Source organism: Cydia pomonella, chromosome 12, assembly GCF_033807575.1.
Source record: "Cydia pomonella isolate Wapato2018A chromosome 12, ilCydPomo1, whole genome shotgun sequence".
Taxonomy (NCBI): Eukaryota; Metazoa; Arthropoda; class Insecta; order Lepidoptera; family Tortricidae; genus Cydia; species Cydia pomonella.
The window spans coordinates 20866653-20888719 of NC_084714.1; the positions used below are offsets into that span (position 1 = coordinate 20866653).

The 22067-nt window shown below is 37.0% G+C and overlaps 3 protein-coding genes across 5 annotated transcripts; 1 reads left to right on the forward strand and 2 right to left on the reverse strand.

The window, feature by feature from the left end:
- Window positions 1-1048: 1048 nt before the first annotated feature.
- Window positions 1049-20714, reverse strand: LOC133523833 (luciferin sulfotransferase-like). 3 transcript variants are annotated; one of them, XM_061859579.1, is made up of 8 exons: window positions 20415-20714; window positions 20221-20316; window positions 16696-16827; window positions 15471-15570; window positions 12254-12537; window positions 10481-10575; window positions 1493-1673; window positions 1049-1191 (listed from the first exon to the last, which is right to left on the reverse strand). In XM_061859579.1, exons 2-8 carry the CDS (start codon window positions 20282-20284, stop codon window positions 1076-1078), a joined length of 972 nt encoding a protein of 323 aa, XP_061715563.1. In that variant the 5' UTR covers window positions 20285-20316; window positions 20415-20714; the 3' UTR covers window positions 1049-1075. The 3 variants fall into 3 exon arrangements, with proteins under 3 accessions (XP_061715563.1, XP_061715562.1, XP_061715564.1); XM_061859578.1 differs by lacking the exon at window positions 20221-20316; XM_061859580.1 differs by lacking the exons at window positions 20221-20316; window positions 20415-20714 and having other exon boundaries at window positions 15471-16577; window positions 16696-16817.
- LOC133523831 (uncharacterized) lies at window positions 4795-6962 on the forward strand. Its single transcript, XM_061859576.1, has 2 exons — window positions 4795-5072; window positions 6023-6962. The coding sequence occupies exons 1-2, from the start codon at window positions 4795-4797 to the stop codon at window positions 6921-6923; spliced, it is 1179 nt and encodes a 392-aa protein (XP_061715560.1). The 3' UTR covers window positions 6924-6962.
- On the reverse strand, window positions 5068-7156 carry LOC133523832 (uncharacterized). Its single transcript, XM_061859577.1, has 2 exons — window positions 6961-7156; window positions 5068-5993 (listed from the first exon to the last, which is right to left on the reverse strand). Exons 1-2 carry the CDS (start codon window positions 7154-7156, stop codon window positions 5110-5112), a joined length of 1080 nt encoding a protein of 359 aa, XP_061715561.1. The 3' UTR covers window positions 5068-5109.
- Window positions 20715-22067: the final 1353 nt, after the last annotated feature.

The following is a 22067-nucleotide window of genomic DNA, read 5'->3' on the forward strand; positions in this document are numbered from 1 at the left end:
TTTCCATAAATTATAAAAAGTACAATTTTTTTAAGTCATACAGTCTACTACTTTTTCGGACAAATAAATTAGAGCAAGATAATACTAGAGCGCATTTAATATCATAATTGGTTAAAAGTAATAAATAATAGTAAGCGTAGGAGTTGAAATTAGAGTTCCTGTTACTCTGGTTATAATATTAGCGGAAAATCGTTGAGCATTAGACTTTTTGTTTGCCGCGATATCTATTGTCGAGTAGCATTCCTGAGAGTTCCGCTACTCGATGCTAGATGTCGACTACGAAAATAATAAGCGTTTTGGTACCAAAACTGGTGTATGGAGTGTGCAATCTATGTAATTCTTATTTCTCTATGCTAGAATGGATGTCAACGTTAGAGTTTGTGAGGAAAGAGAAGAGTCGTGGAATGTATGGGGCCCAATACATTCCACGACTCTTCTCTTTCCGAACAGACTCTACAAAGAATTCAATCAAAGAACAGTTACGAAAACTTGTCCTTTCAAGGAGCTCCAATTCCCACCCCACATCCCATCATCAAGCTTTGGAAACTAAGCAAATTTATAATTGTAAACGAAAATTTGAGCACTTTTGAATGGTTAAATATAATAAATTACCGATTTAAAAATTTTGTTTTCTAAATGATTTTGACATTGTGACACTTTTTACTACCAAGTTCTATTTTATTGTTAAGAAGTTATGTATTAACTTCAAATTATAGATTTAGGAATACGTATTACGCAAAAAACTAGAAAAATATGTCATTTAATTAACTTTTATATCCCTATACCAAACCGGATCCGGTCCGGCCGGATCCGGCCGGACTACAGCCAAAATCCGGCCGGATCCGGCCGGATTGAAAACCAATCCGGTTTGCAATCCCTACTTGTAACTTGGTACTATCGAGAAATGGGGCCCAAGTCGAAATGCTGCGCTTGCGCCATCTTTTCTTCGTCGAAGTGGAGACACACACAAGAATGATCGAGATAGAGAAACAGACACATATAAAGAACTTTTATTGCGATTGAGTGTTTTATCGTATAAAACTATATGTGACATCGTACAAAATATGGACCCCATCTAAAAATCTGCATCAGGGAAACGCAAATCACAGTCGGAGAGATTCTCTCGCATCCACTGCTGTGCCTGCACCGTCATTTCTTCATCGAAATGCTCTCGCCAGCCGCCTGTTTTGCCTGAAACATAAATCTTTGTTTGAGACCTCATCTTAGCGTGAGTAAGGTCATGAAAATGGCAATTATTTGTGGCTTAATGAATAACCAAAGACCTGCTGAACATCCTAGGTACCGCTGGAGAGATGCAATGGAAAAAATCCTTAGCGAACTCGGCGCCGCCGATTGGACAGAAACGGCTTTGGACAGAGACTCATGGCGGGCTTGGGTGTCGGAGGCCAAGACTTAAAGCAAACATAGATACATACGCAGTGAAGTAAAAATAATCTCAAGCTTACACGCACAAAAATGTTAGGGATGGTACCTTTCCGTATGAAGCTCTCAGCGTCAGGGTCACCAACTCTTCGAGTCAGCCACATCGAATTCACAGACTCGTTCTTCCGGAAGTTGTCTATGTTCAAATGATCGCAAAGCATCACAACTTGCTCATCCGTTACTTCTTTATCGAGAAATTTTGCCATGCGTTTAATACATGAGGGCATATCCTGCAAGGATTTCTTTTTATTCTACTTTATTGGGAACACTTAACAGAAATCGTACAATATCATGAATCATACAATTGCATATCATGACTAGCACGAGATCCAAAACACTTGTACACGGCATGCTTGACGAGTAATCGCAAATGTTACAAATTAATTTAACACCATATCATAGCTGCCGTGAAAGATATCAGAGAACAAATAACTAGGTATTTAAACATCACAATATAACAGAGTAATAAACTTTTCTTGAACTTGCTATGAAATGATGACATGACTTACGTCAAATTAGGTCCGGAAATACTACATATCAGGTGGCATGAGTGAAGATGATATGGAAAGGAATTTCATACTGCCTTACACACCTAGGATTGTAAAGCAACCTTCTTTTGTTTTTTAATGTCAAATTGTGACACAACATCTTGGTATCCAACCATCAACTAGCTTCAGTTAGCTTGGTACGGTGATTTGTTGTGCATATTCGTTGCTAAACAACGGCGGTGGTGCATCGCGCAGGCGCGCGGACTTACGCGCGTAAGGTTGTACACCGCTGGTAGAGTGGCGAGCCGAGTAGGTCGCCACAAAACAAATTGACTACATTTTTTTGTTTTAATTGCAAGTTTGAGAAAAGCACTATATATATCTCGGCGAGAAACGGGGTTGCCGGCCGCGTATCTCTATCCGGCTTCGCTACGCTCAGCCGTATATATCTACTTGGCCTGCAACCCTACGTTTCCCGGCCTCTATAGTAATGTACTATTACATTATTAAGATTGAACATCGGAAATGAGACAAACCTAAGTCAATTCGACCTTATCAGTTCGGTCAGTGAGAGAGGAGGAGAAAAGGATGTCAGCGAAGAATTTCTTAATCCTAGCAATGCGGGGGTCAGAAATATCAATGCCCTACTATTGAACTTGATAAGTCGACTAGTATACGATTTGTACGCACATCTCAATATAAATCTAAATGCAAGAACCTTCAAAAATTGCTTCTGTACCGCCTCTATAGCGTTGATGTGTACAGAGTAATATGGGGTCCTTATAGAGGAACCGTACTCCAGTACGCTCCTCACCAGGCTGGAGAACAATACAAGCAAACTAGCGGAATTCCTGAAGCCCTTGCTTGTTTTGAAGATAAAACCAAATAATTACCTGCCCCCTACTCGCTGTATAATCGTAGTGTGGCCTAAAACTGAGTTGATCATAAAACAGTATTCCAAGATCTTTGACGACTGATTTCCTGTCAAGACTCTGTCCTGATAGTTCATAGTCATAAATAAATAAATAATAAATATTATAGGACATTATTACACAAATTGACTAAGTCCCACAGTAAGCTCAATAAGGCTTGTGTTGAGGGTACTTAGACAACGATATATATAATATATAAATAATTATAAATACTTAAATACATAGAAAACACCCATGACTCAGGAACAAATATCCATGCTCATGACACGAATAAATGCCCTTACCAGGATTTGAACCCGGGACCATCGGCTTCATAGGCAGGGTCACGAGGCCAGACCGGTCGTCGTATATGATGATAATAAATGAGTTTACACTTCTTATTCGAGAATGATATTACATGGCATTTGCGAACAGTTAGAAACATGATTTCGAAGACACCAGTCTGATACTTGTGTAAGATCTTTTTTGTAACATTAAGCAGTCGCTCGTATCATTAATGGATTTAAAAAATTAAGATCGTCTGCATACAGTCAGCAGGGACATGTTCAATAATCAGTAAGATCATTTATAAATAGGACAAACAACAACGGGCCCAGGTGGGAACCTTGAGGGACGCCCGAAGTTATGGGGAGCTCAAGAGAAGAGAAGCCGTTGATGGCGATAAGTTGACTTCTGTTTTGAAGGTAAGAATGAACCCAACGAAGAAGACTACCATGAATACCATAATAGGCCTCCATTTTGTGACAGAGAATATGATGATCTACCTTATGAAACGCCTTCGAAGTCTGTGTATATGGCATCCACCTGTCCTCGTGTAGCGAAAACGTTGCACAAATAATGCTTATACTCTAAAAGGTTAGGAACTGTGGACCTATTACTAACGGAACCATGCCGTTGATCGGCTAAAAATGGTTTAACATGGTTGTACAGGAATGTGTGTACCATAGATTCAAGTAGTTTAGCGATACAGGACAATATGCTTATAGGTCTGTAATTATCACAACACGATTTATCACCAGATTTGAATATCGGCACTATATGTGCGACCTTCCATGGAATTGGGAATACACCAGTGCAAAGAGATTTATTTAATAGGAGATAGAGCGGAACACTCAACTCCTCACCACATTCTTTGACAAGCGAGGCAGGTATCCCATCCGGACCCGCTCCCTTACCCATATCCAGAGATTTTATTTTTTTTAATTATATTTGTACGGCTAATTGACATATTTGACATGGGTCTATTGGATCTATTCAAATCAAAACTAAAGAGGTCAAACTGGCTAAGTCAGGCGCGCTGTTCGAAGTTCGAAGACTGAACCAAAGTATTCAGAAAAAAAGATTACAAACGCCCTGACCATCACAGGACGAGGTATGGCCATATTTTATGGTCTGTGGAATATATGTACCTCCCTTTTTAGATTTAACTAAACGCCAAAATGATTTAATGTCAACCTCAAGGCCATTTTTAACTGACACTAAAAAAGATATATAACAATGATCTCTAGGAGCATTATAACCACTATACGGAACTCTGTTTTCAACTCCTACGCTTACTCTGGTTTTAAAATTAGCTGAAAATCGTTGAGCATTAGACTTTTTGTTTGCCGCGATATCTAATTGTTGAGTAGCAGTACTGAGAGTTCCAATACTCGATGCTAGATGTCGGCTACGAAAATAAGCGTTTTGGTACCAAAACTGATGTATGGAGTGAGCACTCTATGTACTTCTTACAGCCCGTTCACACAGAGTCTCCGTATTTACGGTACCCGTTTTAACGGATACAACAAAACTGTATGCTTTGTTCACACATAGGCACCGTATAGCGTTTAACGTATCCGTCATTAACTGAGAGCCCGTTTACAGCCCGTTCACACAGTCTCCGTATTTACGGTACAAAATTCGCAGTATAGCACCGCTAGTCTACCAGGATGGACGTTGTCGTTATGTATTGGTACTACCGCCGGCGGAGACGGTACAATCGGCGTTATTGGCAGCATCCACTCTTGGTGCAAAGAGCTAGAGCAGGTGCTTACCGTTTACTCATGAGTCAATTGCGGGGAGACGACTCAAAATTTTTTAATTACTTTCGTATGTCGATGTCTTCTTTTGATCATCTACTTAAACTACTGGAAAAGGATTTAAAAAAGCAAGACACTAATTGGAGGAAAAGTATCTGCCCTGAAGAAAAATTAGCAATATTTTTAAGGTAAGTACTTTTTATTTTTATAAAAACGTTTACAATATTAAAACACAGACATATCTAGCGTATTCTCATCACTGTACGGAGATTGTACTGATGGCGATGGTGTATTATCACTATACATTACAATCTGGTCTTGTAAAATTGTTATTTGGTTACTATTAGCACCAGATGCTTGGGTAAAATACCCTTGTGTTTGGTGATTGCTAGCACCAGATGCTTGGGTAAAATACCCTTGTGTTTGGTGATTGCTAGCACCAGATGCTTGGGTAAAATACCCTTGTGTTTGGTGATTACCAGCACCAGATGCTTGCGTATATGGAGCTAAACAGTTGGAGTTGGGCTGGTTAACTTTCCTTCTTTTAATATCTTGCAATAGTTTAATAACTCCAGACTGAAATTCTAGAATTTCATCATCATTTAGCACAATCAAGGATGGCAAAACGCCTTTGAAGAATGAGAGATTACGATCATCCGGTTCAAGTTTCTTGGGTTTTATCTGGTGGTCTATGTAGGTCATCATTTTAGCATCTAATTCATTAAATTTTTTTTTTGGTGCTCTTCGTTTTGTCGGGGAAGATTTTGTTTGGTTGTCATTGCGAAGATGTTCTATCTCGTCACTGTCATCTTCGTTTGTTTTATGATTTTCGTTTACTGCAGTGGTGTCAGTTTTTTCAGCAGAGGCACTTTCGTGCGTGTCAGTTTTTTCAGCAGAGGCACTTTCGTGCGTGTCAGTTTTTTCAGCAGAGGCACTTTCGTGCGTTTCACCAGGCTCAATAATATTTTTTAAAAATAACATCTGATGATGATATTTGTACAGCTTTGTCTTTGAGGCAGCAGAACCAGATGACTTGCAATTCTTTTTATCTTTTAACGTTCTCACCCAAGCATCTCTAATCTGTCTCCACTTTTTTGTAACAAATTTTCCTGAAACAAATAATATTTTTTTCTTTCAGATATGCAGCATCCGGATGTTCTTTTAAAGATCTACATTATACCTATCGTGTTGGTGTATCGACCGTTAGCAACATTATAAAAGAGGTTTCAAGATGCATATGGAATAATTTGAGTGCTTTATATATGCGACTTCCTACATCAGTCGATGAGTGGAAACAAATAGCAGATGGATTTGACAAAAGAGCAAATTTTCCACACTGTCTTGGTGCAGCAGATGGCAAACACGTCAGACTTAAAAAACCACAAAATAGCGGTTCAATGTATATGAATTACAAGGATTTTTTTTCCATCGTATTATTAGCGATCGTAGACTCTGACTATCGCTTTGTATACGTTAGTGTTGGATCTTATGGGAAAGAATGTGATTCATCAATATTCAAGGAGACAACATTTTGGAAAATGATGCTAGACGGCAGTTTACAAATACCAGCACCATGCTCATTATCAACAAACTCAGAGTTGAGAGTTCCATATGTGATCATAGGAGATGAAGGTTTCGGATTACATGAAAATTTACTTAGGCCGTTCGGCGGGACGCACCTGGATAAAAATAAGCGAATATTTAACTATCGCTTAACTAGAGCTAGGAGATACGTTGAGTGTGTTTTCGGTATCTTGGCTAATAAGTGGAGAATATTCCATCGACCTTTAGACACTCATAAAACAACAGCTGTATGGATCGTTAAGGCATGTACTGTTCTACACAACTTTATCAGGGATGAGGAGGGTTTAATCTCAAACAGTGATAATATCAGCGTATCTGAAGAAGTTCAACTCGAAAACCTACCTAATGAGAGAAGGACACGAGGTGGTAATGCTGCCAATTCAGTTCGAACAGAATTTATGAACTATTTTTTGTCTGAAGCTGGATCGGTTTCATGGCAGGAAGAATCTATCTAGAATATACCTCAATTCAAATATAAAAACGAAAACTTACCGAACTCTTGTCTTTGTTTTTGTTCCATAACTTCAAAATTTTGGTTTAAAATTACGCATATTTCACGCCAACCAGCAGTACTAGCAGTCTTGTCTTTGTATTTATCCAGCGTCTTGTCCCAAAGAACTGGTCTCTCTTCTACTAAACTAATTAACAATTCCTTGTCTATTAAGTTATCCCACTCCTTCATTGACATGGTCGGACGCAACAATAGCACGCGTTCTTAATAAATGCAAAATAGACAATGCGTGCATGTTCAAACTTGTTTGTCTCTGCACCGCTCCCCCCGCCCCGCACCCCACACACAGTTTATATCCAGTAAAAACGTACGCATACATGACGGATACGTATTCCGTTCATCCAGTATTCGATAACAAAACGGAATGTCATAATTTAACGGACCGATATTTTTTACTGTATACTGAATACTGTGTCATATGTGAAGTCGCTCATACAACTCCATACGCCACCAATGAAAAAAAACGTATACGATAAAACGGAACAGTAAAACGGAAACCCTGTGTGAACGGGCTCTAATTTCTCTATGACAGTTTACAAAATCGTTATCGTACCTAATTTGTAATTACGTTAAAGCTGGCAGCTACATTGTCGATTTGTCAATGATAATAATAATGTCATTTCCCGAACAATGCACTCAGCAGCAACAAGGCACTGTATGAAAGTCTTCTTCTTCTTTTAAAATATGGCTTCCATCAAATCTATGATGATTTTGCCAATGTCAAGTTTCGTTGTAAGTTTTAAGTGTGCTCGTAGAGCATGACGTTGTTCGGTAGTTGCTTTTAGTAAAGAGATAGCTGGACTTTACTAAAAGCCACGATGGATTGCCGGATGTTGATTAAAACATGGTTAAACGCGTTTCAAGATTAGTTTTTCATTAACTGCACACTTCCACGATAGTTCACTGCATAATAAGCTATCAATACTACACTTTGAACAACATAAATGAGCAAAACACAAAAAAATATACTCGAGACGTCTTCGCCATCTTGAATCTCAACGACAACCCACTGTATGAAAGTCGTAATCGGAAATGTAAACTAAAATGCATTGATATAAGTAAAAGGGGTAGATATGTGACGTTAATAGTTGACAAAACTAAAATCTGGTCCAGCACCCATACATTTGCAAATACTACACACCATTATAATGTACATGTGCACAACGAGCAACAAGGATAACCAAATATAGTTAACAGTGCTGCGCAAGCGAGACCCCTATATTTTGCGTATTCCTCGAGGTGCAACAAAGAAAAACTAATAACATTATACAAATGTGTAGGCGAGACGTACATACTTCTTACATTGTCGTCTTAAAGTGATATTAAATCATTTCGATTTTTAAAAAATATCAATGATTTGATATTACCTAATCTTAGACCGTCTCTCTCAAGCAAATATCTGAGCGAGCGAGTTACACTGAGATTAATTTCAAATTATTGACTATCATATTTTTAAAGCATGAAATTGACCCTCGTTTTTAACCTCTGAAACCCTGGTCGACTATTCACTATGTTCAACTAACGTGTCGCCTCGAGAAAACCAGTATAACGATATGATCTCAGTTGATAGGGATCTCGAGGTTTCAGGGTTTCACTTCTGATGGTTTTTCGGAAAAGACAGGTACGCTTGACAAGAGCCAATATTGTAATCACTGGTAATTCGTAGTTACTCCTGGTATTTATATATTCCAATCGTTCACCGAGCGCACGACTCAAGAGAACCAATATAAAAGTGTGAACCTTGTTTATTCATAGCTACGATACGTATACGGATTCACTTATATTGGACAAGTTGTAAGTCATGGGAATAAGCGCCTTCAACGTCGGTCTTTATTAGGTAGCGTCAGGAAACAAATATTTATAGAATATATACGAAATTAAAATAAATAGGCACTTTATTTATTTTATGGAAAATAATTATTTTTTCGCTAACACACTAAATAAAATATGTAAAACCGTATGTATTTTATATGTAAAACCAATAGTTTATCTATACAATTAAAAAAAATATGCGTAGAGGGCGGTATAAAAAGGAAAATTATAATGTATGGAGAGAAAAAAATTGTATCAAAAACGAAACCGAACATCATTTTTAATTTTCACAATTCAACTCTAGGCATTTCCACTGCTGCGGCTCGTTTTAAAATAGAAACAAGTTAAAGTTTTTTCTCTAAACATAATAGTTTTAATTTTTTTAACGTTCATACTCATTTTTAGTCAAAAAAATTGCCAAAAGTTATATTTTTTTAAATCATTCCCTATCGAAGGCGAAATTAGCAATGTCCCACTTTTCTCGATTTGAGACGGCAGCGTGCCCTTACATTAGAATGTTCAATTTAAAGTATTCGTTCTGATTTTCATCGTTTTCATTCTCATCACCTTAGTTGCTCTACAAAGAGGACAAATTAAAACAAATACTCAAACGGTAAATACGTAGTTAGGGAGTTTCGTTCTGTTTATAATCAGCAGTTCCACTACACTAATTGCCAGTTTTTGGATGAAAATGCTTAATTTGTAAACAAAAACCTCAAAAATCACTATATGTGTACCTATAAGACTTTAAATGTTCCCTCAATTCTTCATGGATTCCATCATTAGAACTTTGAACCCGGGACGGGACCATCGGCTTTATAGGCAGGGTCACTGCTCACTAGGCCAGACCAGTCGTCATACATTTTACTTGACAAATAGAGATGATTATTATTTATTTCTTTTGTTTATGATAAAAGGTTAAATTTGATTGATCTAATATCTGTTCTAAATATTTTTACACAGTTTTCAACATACATAAATACATCTTAAAACTACACTATAACTCGCATATTAAAATTGTAAATCTAGCTCTCGTTAAAAATGTTGTCCATAGTTTTCCTATTGTTGTACAAGTACTATTTAGTAATTTTTGATGGACTATTCCCGATATTTGGATTTCAAGTTAATGCAAGATATTGTTTTAACAATACTATCAGAAAAACTGAATTTTTGGTTAACAACCGGTTATTCGTATATTAAAATAAAAACCGGTTACATTCTATAGTTTCAAGGAATAGGAGCACATGATTTAAAAAGTTGCATTATTTATAAAAAAAATTGCTGACTCTACAATGCATGAAGTGGGCAGGCCTACTTGACACTCGGATAAACGTGTTACTCACATGGGTAATGCATTATTTAGCTGTCGCGCTCACTCAATAACAAGGAAATTTTTAATTTTATTTAGAAAAAATTATGTTTTCAAATGTTATAACAGTACTTACGAATGAAAAGTGATACCGTGAGCTTTGTTTTTGTGCTTGGAGCTATTGAAGCACTGGAAAAAGGCGCAACACGGCATTCTTTGGCAATATTTTATCGAATTTGATGACAATGTTGACACTTCAGCGTCACCCGTACGACTAATTCAATATAGGTCCCGGAACCTATATTTTGTGGCTCACGATCGAGCGCCTGGTACCTCATCTACCCCTATTACGTACATCAATGCTAAAATGTCACATATACCTTTGATAATTCCTCATAAAAAATGAAGAACATATGTGGGTGGTGACGTAATGCCCATGCTTCCTTTAAATGTGGGAAGAACGGAGAATACTGAACTGAAAAAGAAACACTGTCTATTATAACGTTGAAAACAACTCAGTATTCTCATTTGTATATGTGTATGTATCAAAATAATCTTTGCATAGAAAAAAACCTCTTTGTTTTCAGCGTGTCTAAAACGTTTTAAGGTTCCGTAGTCAACTAGGAAGTCGTTACTCCCTAAAAGCTCGCCACAAGCTGCCCTGCGGTATAAGTATTATCCCTTTATTTATTTCAAATCTGAGTTTATATATATATAAATATGTGTATAAAAGTAAAATATAAAACCACGTACAAAAACAATACAAAATATTATTATTATTACATGGTATCCCATTTGACTTGATAGTTAGACTTTGAAATGTTGCCCCCTCTTCATTACCCCTAGTGTAAATTTTATCGACATCATAACGTGACGAACGCGTTTGCGTTAAGTCTCATTTTGTATAGGATTTTGAGTTTCCAAAACGTCCCGCTTGGCGCGCTCTTTCTAAATCACATACAAAATGAGACTAAACGCAAACGCGTACGTCACGTTTCAAAATCGAATTTATTTACACTAGGGGTACAGGTCGGATATTTTCCATAGTTAATAAAAAAAAAACACTTTCAATGTGTCTGGGTTACCGCTGTTCATAACTATGCCAAATTTTAAATCGATATCTTAAATAGTTCTCGAGATATTTAGCAATATGACCAGATAATAGAATATGAATAGATAGAATATGAGTTTTTCTGGTTTACTAATGAATGGGCAAAAAGTACACAGCCTAAACTATTATACACAAATTATCATTTCCCAAAAAATGATTGGCAAAACAACTTATTTCAATCTTACAGTTAGCAAAACAATAGAGACCCAAAATTTTGCAATTATTAATTGTTTTTTACGTCTCCTTCACCGTCAGTCATTATCCGAAGTATTTTTATGGTAGGAACTGCGGTTTTTGATAATTGGTGTTAACATGTTTTGAACAAATCTTGCTAACTTTGTAGGGAACCAATTTTTGTTCCCTGTTGCGTCAATCCATATGTCTTTTAAAATTGGATTATTTGGGAATCTGAAATATATATTTATTAATATGAAGAACAACAATATTATTTAATCTCTCACTTTATACTTGAGCTTAAACTTCATAAAGATCTTCTTAATACGAAACCGTCACAAAACTGGATTATAAATCGAATTGCATAGTGATACTGCATGAAACATCGCAGTGTACAACAGAATCGACAGAATATGAGAGAATCTCTCCTAGCATGCAACTAAACGATGTACGAAAGTATCGTTTATTTGCTGTCCATTGCGACCTACAAATAAAATGCCTTTAGAGATGCATCAAAGAATATAATCCGTAATGGGTGACATGCTTCGTAAAGACACTACCTTTTGATTATCTTGGTAGAAACGTCACGAAATCATTATACCTAGAACCTGTTCCTTTTGAACTCTTGAAGTCCGTGAATAAACAAGTTCAGAGCAAGTACTCATTTTTCTTTCAAGTAGGTAGTTAGGTACAAGTAATAAACGTTAGTGCACGTGATTAAGTCAACATAAAGTACCTACTGTAGGCGTTTATCACATTCGCACGTCGCTCTGTTTGAGCCTAAGTGTCACAAAATTAGACAAAAAACGCTCTGCCACTGACAGGTTCTTACTAAACTTATCAAAGTTTAGTGCAAAACAATACTTACGTAAATTTTTGATGAAAAGATTCCAAAACAATTTAAAGTTTTCCGGACCATTTTTCAACAATTTCGTTAAATGATAACAAGAGACTGCCACGTCCCTAGGATCACGGGCCACGTACACAACCTTAGCAATGTCCAGGAGATTCCCTGGCAAAAGGGACAAGGGAAAGTGATTCTTAATGAACCGAGGAGAAGGCTCATTTTGTAAGGCTTCCATGACACTTCCATGACAGGGGGCCTTTTCAGTGAGTATTGCTCCCATACCTTTATTTCTCATTAGCCCGAGTCTGTAACAAGGTGGTATATTTTGATAAAAAATTATTGCGTTAAGCCAGGAAATTAGAAAGGAACAAAAGATATAGCGCGTAGCGTGAAACTTGCGACAGAAGATTAAACGATCGCGCGGGTTTTAATGTTTGTTCTTAATAACTATGAAAGTATACTTCTGTTGAAAATTCTGCTAGTCAAACTTTGAATTGTTTTTTTTTTTTTTGGGAAAATCTGCTTATTTATAGGGGGGGGGGGGCAGGGGGACGAAGCTAAACAAATGCAACTCAACTCAATTTAAATTTCATCGAACTTAATAAGTAAGTCCTATGGTTAGGACGTAGATGGCTGACGGAGGCGTGGCGCGTGTCGCCGCGACATGGCCACATCGTGGCCATACCGGCCCGCCGTAAGACAGTAGCAAATTAGCTGTCATTGAACAATGTGCGCGTCAATTTTATTGAAATGCCGAATTACAGCGTTGTTTTGTGTCGAAATAGGAGTGCATCCAAAAACTATAAGGATCATGGAGTTACATACCACATGTGAGTACATTTTTTTTTCACGTATTACTCAATAAAACCACACATTACAAATAAATCCAGTGACATATGATTTTTCTGAGTTAGACCATGTTGTCATACAAACGCGTGGCAATTTGTCTATGCATTCTACATTGACGCTTTGGCATGGAAAACTATTTGTATTGTCCTAAGCAACGGCGCAATGCATTAAACCGCTAACGATATTCACAGGGGCATTACTGTTTCTTGGTACGACCGGCAACCGCTCCCTTCATTGACGCCGCGAAATAGAGTGGTGCTCGTGCATAATTGATCTTTGAGCGTTATCGATAAAAATGTTTAGATATAGTGTGTATGAAAGTAATTATTTTTCAAGTAAAATTTTACAATTATTTTATATGCACCTAATGTTTAATTTAATATTAATTAATTTGGATTAAAAATCGAATAGGTACGTCAAAAAATAAACTGATTTAATTAAGTACAATTTATTTATTACATTATAGTTTATACCTATAAGTATATTCTATTCAGGTTCTTAGCAACGATTCGAATAACTGCACTAGGTATAATCAAATATGTTCATGATTGAATTTTTTTTCAGATTCCCGAAAAATCCCAGTATTAAAGAAAATTGGATAGATGCTACAGGTAGAGGCCCTAACTGGTTTCCGAGCGAGAATAGTGTTATTTGATCGGATCATTTTCAAGAAAAATGTTTCCAGTTACACTTCGCCTCATTTATATAACGATTGAATATAAATATGTTTAAAATAATAGTATATTGTATACTTAGTCGATCCAAAAACTCTATCAAAAAGATTTTTACTGATAATTATGATTGCTGATTCCTTATTATTCGTACATATGATTTAAAAGCTTATTTAATGGTGCATTATACTTACAATATAATTTATGTAACATATATCTATGTAACATGCTGGAATTGCTTTCGATTGGTGACGAAATATGCTATAATAAAAAAAAAAACAATTTTTTTAATGTAACACTGATTTTTACTCCGTTTTACGAAGTACAATCCAAGCGAGCGCTCGCGTCTAACGACAATCCCAAAGTAAACAATTTATACAAACATTACATCAAATAATGACTAAAATTTTAACCAATTTGATTAGTTTAGCATAAATAAGCTTTCGCATCATGGTATATATATTTAAAGAAATAAGATTTCCTTGAATGGACTATCTATTATTGTACAGTATATGACTCTGTCGGTAAAGCAAAAGTTCACTTAACAAGATCCACAGATGGCGCTGTCACCTCCATTGCCGGACTGTGTCGGTAAAACAGGACTTGTTCTTTAAAGATGGCGGAAAGTGTTGTGGTTATGTTATGAAGCCAGAGATAAATCTAAATTATTATTTTGTATCGTGAAGTGGGAATCGACATGCCAATTAATAGACGTTAAATGTCGTTTTATAAGACAATTCTCAGGACTTATTAGGAATCAACCAAAATAAACGTATTGTGTTGCTCTGTAAACAAAGATTTTTACTAACCTAAAAGTTAACATTTGAAACTTGACTTATTTAGCCTTAACTACACTAATACCATACCTGTAAACAAAGAAACGACATGGAGGTGATAGCGCCATCTGTGGATCTTGTTAAGTGAACTTCTGTTTTACCGACAGAGTCATAGACTGTACAATAATAGATAGTCCATTCAAAGAAATCTTATTTCTTTATATATTTAATTAAAAGCTTTGTATTACATTTTATCAGTAAAAACCTTTGTGAGAGAACTTATGGATCAACTAATATATCTTACATGTAGGTAAGTACCTTAAAATTCTTAGCTCGCAAATAAGGTCAAATATTTAAAGGAATATAAATTAAGTCAATGGCAATTACTTACTTAAAACAAAAATGTCAAAACTCTAAGGTCATATTCAAAACATATAAAATATCGATAGCTCTATCGAATTGTCCTCCCTCTAGTGCCTCCGCTCTAGGCTCCTACACCGCGCGGTTTGGCCAATCACAGCGCGTGAGTTGGTTGTCTGGCCACGCCCTTAAGATGTGGTGGGGACAGTTGGAGACAGCGAGACTCGTTGAAATTATGCTTCGTTATACATCTTCTTACTTCTTATATCTATGGTTAGGACCAGGGATCGGAAGCCGGTATTTTTTGTATGGGAACGAAAACGGTATTTTTTCGTTTTTTGTTAATTACTTCATTTCTAATTAGGCTATCTAATAATATAAAGTCGTTATCTGAAAACACAACTGAGTCCTACATTTATAGTATAAAATATACCGAAATATATGGTTATTTCGATGTTTTTGCAAAAAAACCGGTTCCGATCCCTGGTTAGGACCTTGGGCCTTAGGAGGATATATAGTAAGTTTCACTTCTAATATTATATTCCTCCAGAACAAAAATAAGCTGCTTTAATTATAACTCACCCGGTAAAAATATATCTCTCATCCAGCACGCTTTTCGATGCCTTCTCGTAATCAAGGTCGTTTTTAAGCAGCCAAACCAATTCTTGTGCCAATGTTGTGCCTGTTATATACATGAAAAAAATTATTCCAGTTTTTTACCCGACTACGGCAAATCAAAATGAGGGTTATGTTTTTGACCGGTATGTATATGGGTATATATGTATGTATGTTCATCTGTTCCCTCATAACTTCCGAATCCTGGGCGCCCATAAACTAAAAGTAGCCCGACGTACAGGGAATGCACCAATGCCGGGCGCCTTCGGTGCCCTCATACTAAAAAATAATGTAAAGAGACTTCAAATACTTATCCACGAACTTTCGTGAAAATTATCTATCCTCTAAATATGTATTCAAAAGATATTAAATATAGAATATTTTCTATATGAAATTTTCCAGACGAGATATTTTTCTTCTTTAAGGATGACTCACGCGGTCCAGGTCCGTTCCGAGGCATCCGACACTTTTGTTTTCTGTAGAAAGCATCATGTGCAATTAGCCACCATAAAAACGAAGAGTCGGAAGCGGTCAGCACCCGGACCTTTCTAACGTGAGTCATCCTTTCTTCAGGGAATAATTTGTTCGCGATTTATTTATTTAATGCAATTATAGTTACACGACATTACAGAATAAAAATACCAATACGCCGGGAAACTTAAACTAACAAAATATATCATTCCAAGAAAAACATAATAGAAAGTAGGTACAAGATACATAGGAAGGGCAGAAAATAACAACACATCAGCATCATATAACAGTAGTAGTATTATACACCGACTGTGGAAGGCCTGTCATCCATCATCTCACAATACTTCAGGCACTCACGGTACACGGTCGTCCATCTCCATGCAAACAAATCAGAATCAGGTGCTGACGTGAAGAGCGCATTAAGTAGTGTCAATGCTCGAGGGAGCGACGAATTTCTGCGTGACACATTGCGCGCCGCTAGCACCGCCAACAGTGGGCGCACCCGCGGTCTTAAATTAATCCTGGGAATCTCCTGCACGTGCAGTCTGAGCACGCGACTCACGAGGTCTGGGCAGTCTGATTCAGCACGCAGCAGGCGACAAACTGTAACCAGCAAGTTGCAGTTACGCCTTACTTCCAGAGAGTTGTAACCTAGTGCTCCGAGCAAAAACTTAGTCGGATATGAAAAAGGGTGGATGGATGGGCGATATTAAGCTCTTACCGGAGCGAGGAATCGTAGTAACCCATATGTCATCAGGCCGAACCGTCATAGTCTTGAACTGGTTGGCATCATCTTTGTACGAGGTCGGCAGCATGCAACCAGCATCGCCGAAACGGCCGGATTCGGGCCAATCTGCAAAAAAAGGTAGCCTCTAAGTCAAGTCTCGAAATTTCTCTTCATATGGAAATAAATAAGTAAGTAATAATCTTTGTTGCTTTAATTCTTACATTATATTTCATATTATAAAATTTATGAACAAAAAACAGGTGTATTAGGTTTTTAACACATTTAGGTAGTGGGGTTGAGCCTGTCCCGAACTAGTTTTGTTGTGAGGAGTCAATGATTCCTCCTATAGTTCGTTTCTTTTAGCTTTTAAAAAAGGTAAACAATCTTGAGGTGTCTTTTTATAAAAAAATATTGAGAAACGCTTTTTAAAAATTAATTTATATTACTTATGAAAGCAAAATTATGTAAATAATCGTTTGTGATTTATAATTGTTACATATTGCTGTGTCTTATTTTTCTAAAGTGTTTCTTAATAAAAAGACACGTCAAGATGGCTTACCTTCCTTCTAATGCTAATATAACGAACTATAGGTGTTAGCTCTTGATTTGGTAACCATCAGAAAAAGAAATCCTTAAACAGGAAAATAAAACAAATGGCAACGATAGTAACTAATATAAAAAAGAGAAGTAAGCCAACTAATACAGACATGTGTAAGTATGTGTGTAAGTCAGTGCTTGCGTATGTTCGTGGTGTGTATCAGGTATGTGTATGTGATCAATGCAATCGTAATTACATAAATTGTCGTGATCATTATAAAGGTGTCACAAACGATATATCGATTTATGAATGTCACGAGAAAAGTGGTTGATTCGATTGTAAGATTGTGACCCACAGATCAAATCAGGAGATGCGGACGCGATAATGCTTCGATGTTAGTATGCAGGTTTGGGGGCAAGTTGCTTCGAGAGCTCGGTTGGTGATTTTATTTTATACATGTGGCCGGCAGATGAGATTGATGTAGATGTGGGGGCCATGTTATTATTTGTGTAGTTTTTATTTTATATCTATAGTCTGTTTGATATCTAGTATTAATTGACGGACGAGATCCGTACATAGTAGTTACGTACAGTGGAGACAGAGCGCCGGACGTTATCCTTTGTTCCCAACCGGTTGCGCCAGCGCTGTCCGCCGCAACGCGCCTGCGCCTCTAGCGCGGCGCGGCCAGTCGATCTAACCGCTCGATACTGAATGCACGTCGCTTTGCGCTTCGAAACCTTTACGTGATCCTATCTTGCTTTGCTTGTTTTGTGTTCCTTTCACCTTCTGTGCTTGTTTGCTGATTTTCTTTTGTGCTTGTGCTAATAAACTGCTGTCGTGAACTGCCGACTTTGATTTTAAGCGCCAAGGACAGTTCCTGCTAATAACCACAAAGTAGTGCCACATATATTTAAATACTGATCTAAATGTCAACTTGAATGCCTAGTTTGGGGACTGGTCTTTACAATCGAAGTTATAGGGACCACCGTTATGATTTAATTTTTGTGTCCACACCACACAATGCAATTGAGAAATCGATCAGATTGTGCAACAAATTGCACCATCTGGGTTGGCTTTATACCGGGCATTTCCTGTAAGAGGAGCAATAAATTAAACTGTAGGCTGTAAACTGTGGGTTGTAGATTGGACCGAAATTTGCCCAGCAACTTTTCAAAATAACTTATGTTTGGATCGGTACTCATGTTTGTTTGGAATGTATGACTAGTACTGAATAAATGATATGATATGATTTTTATTACAGTTTGAAGTTTATTCTAAGACGCCATGTATTGCAAATTTTGTTATGTTTAAAGCAGGACAAGCAACGTCAAACACACTGATAACAGCGTACATTGAAAATAATATTTAATTTGTATGAAAAAGAAAAAATCTATAGACTTTATATTTTTTTAAAGTTGATAGTCAAACGCTATATCGTTTGAGGAGTACAATATATGGTTTAATTATTTACTCGTGTTACAGGAAACACCCGGTAATTTTTATCCAATATCCTTATTTCTATTGTCAGGTTTATTAAATTATTATACACCGTGTTTTTATTGAATTTCGTTAACTTCGGGGTATCGGTAAGTACGTTTAAGGAAACTAAATGGCATAGTTAATTTTCAAAAAAAAAAATTTTTTTTTTTTTTTACTATTTTTATCTTTGTAAAAAGTAACTAAATGTTGCGTATAGCGTTGTTGTTGCACGGGCATTACATTTATCTCAATCAAACAATTGAAAACTGTGACATGTCAATGTCATTTCGAACATCGATCATCCGAGATAGTACTTTACGTTTAGTAGCAAATGTATTAACCCGTACTAAACACTAATCAATATGTAAACAGACCCTAAGGTAAGTGTACACACTCGTAAGAGCTTTATAGGATAAAAATAAAATATTGATTATCTCCGAAATGGAGTTAATTAGAATACCGGTGTCTTTGAGAAAGTTACTTCATTTAAGCTCAGGAATGCACCCTTGAAATTAACGCAAATAAAAAAAAACACAGTGTATACATTTTGGTTATTTAATACCTAATTTTAAATTAATAAATGCATAAAATGAGAAATTAAACAGTAAGTGTATTGACCATTCTGACGGCTATGCGGGGTTCTCAAGGCAAAGGCACGGGTTTTCCGCCATGCGGCGGCCATTCTGATTCTAGCGGTCGAGCCGTACGGACGTGCGCAGTTTAATAAGTTTAGTAGGCCGAGTGGCCATTTTGATTTATGATTTATGTTAACAGTTTAGCTGATTATTAAGTCTTGAGTTGTGTGTGAGCCCGAATTGATTGTGAGACGTTGGGTGTGAGCCCTCGTCGCACTAGGTATCGGGTGTGAGCCCGAGGTAGTTAGGATCTGGGGTGTGAGCCCTTGTTAGCTGTAGGTCTTGGGTGTGAGCCCAAATAGGTCTAGTGTTGGGTGTGAGCCCATAATTAGTGTTGGGTGTGAGCCCATATATGTTTTGATAATGGGTGTGAGCTCATATAAGTTTTAATAATGGGTGTGAGCCCATATAAGTTTTGATAACGGGTGTGAGCCCGCAATAAGTTTGGTTGGAGATTTATAAGATTGGATGCTGCTGTGATTCCGAAATAAACATTATAAAGTTATAACGTGTGTTTACAATTTACATAGTGTGCTACACTATTACTATGAAATAATATAAAAATAGAAATTATTTATTTCAGGTAGGATTGCACCATTTTCAAAATACATTTGTAAAATAACATTTAAAAAAATACTTTAATTATTTTAGTTACATCTGAACAGACCGCGCAACTGTAGCGCCCCTAACGGTGAATTCTCGCGATATTCTCAAATTCTAACTTTTATGAAAATATCGATATGAACAGCACTGGCCAAACTGTAGTATTATTTATGCACATTGACTATGCGCTATGACCAATTCCTCCACCGTGCAAGCCATCCGTCTCTGGAATGATTTGGCCAAGTTTTGGTGTTCTTTACATACCCCGCACCAACTTTGTTTCTCTGTTTGGCCTAAAAGTTGACTGGTAGAGAATGTCGTGTGGCATTAAGTCCGCCTTTTGTCACTGTATATTTTTTACTGTGCAATAAAGTTTAAATAAATAAATAAAATAAATTGACTTGTCAATTTAATTCGCCTTTTTCTGGAGGCAACTTGTGGAATAAATACATACTTACGTGGAAATAGGCCCGATAGCAATTTTCTTGTGGCTTCATCCAGCTCTTGAAATCTCACTTTGTCAGCCATTGTTCAATACAATACAGTACAGTACTTTTAATAATTTTAAGCTAAACACGTCGTTGGCTGTATCAAGTATGCCTGAAAGTGAAGAAGAAAATGTAAGTTATATTTCTTTCTTTCTAAAACAATAGTGCCTCTCAAGGTTAACCCTTTGGCCGCAAAGGTTTGCGCGCGGTTACAGCCCAATATCAACCTTGGTGCCTTCCGACAAGGCTTACGGTGACGCGCCGCATTCAAACGGTTAAACGTACATATACATAACAGATAGTAAATGTTGACTTTATTCATTGTTATAATTATGACCATCTGTGTAAATACTGTAGAATACATAAGACGTTAGTAATTTTTGTTGCAAGGCCTTTTCCGAAACAGAGAAGTATTCTGATTGTTAAAAACAGGTTATTAATTTCATTTGGATTTGTTACATATGATATGATGTGTCAGTGTCAAAAGTGAGTCAGTGAGTTCAACACGAAATATCACAGCACTGTTGTCAAAGTTTTGAAAGTTATTATAAAAGATTTTTCGCTTATAGGTAAGTTCATTTTAAATTTTCCAAAATGTGAATCATATCGTCATCATTCATTTTGTTTGGCATTGACACAGCGTTAGGTACTACACAGACCGCCGAACAGCTGTTTATGTCTGTTTCTTAGACCTTTCTAAGGCATTCGACCTGGTGCACTATAACATCTTGTGGCAGAAGCTTGACGGCATTAACTTGCTAGCTGACATTAGTGGGATTTTTAAATTCTGGTACCACAATCAGGTTAATGACGTCAAATGGTCGGAATCTTTTTCTCAGCCATATGGACTGGAATGTGGTGTACGCCAAGGTGGGTTAACCTCACCGAGGCTGTTCAACTTATATATTAACGTACTGATAAGAGGAGCTCAGTAACACTCGTATCGGCTGCTATATCGATGGAGTTTGCGTAAATAATCTGAGCTACGCCGACGATATGGTGTTGCTGAGTGCCTCGGCCTGCAGACTGGCTAAGCTCATCTCTCTATGTGAGAAATACGCTTCTAGCCATGATTTGCTGTATAATGTAAACAAAAGCGAATGCGTTGTCTTTAAGGTCAGAGGTAAAGCTACACCTAAGTTTCCAAGTGTCAAACTAAACAGCCATCCGCTACGAATAGTGGATCAATTTAAATATTTGGAACACATGGTTTCCTCTGACCTTAAGAACGACGTAGATATTGAACGCGAACGCAGAGCGTTGTCCGTCAGAGCTAATATGATAGCTCGCAGGTTTGCTCACTGTTCCAAAGATGTAAAGGTCACCCTTTTTAGGGCTTACTGTACAACCTTCTACACAAGCAACCTGTGGGCTGATCATACTCATAAATTATAAATACATATAATAACGCTTTCAGAGTGCTGATGGGCCTGCCCAAATTCTGTAGTGCATCGGGGACGTTTGCGGAGGCGCGGGTAGACTGCTTCTGGTTCCCCTTGTTTTGGCATAATGTTACTATTGAGAATTCTTCATGGCATAATCTATATTATCATAATTAACCTTGCGCATAAAGTATTATGGCATAGTCCAGTTTAGCATAATGTGTATACACAGAATGTTGTA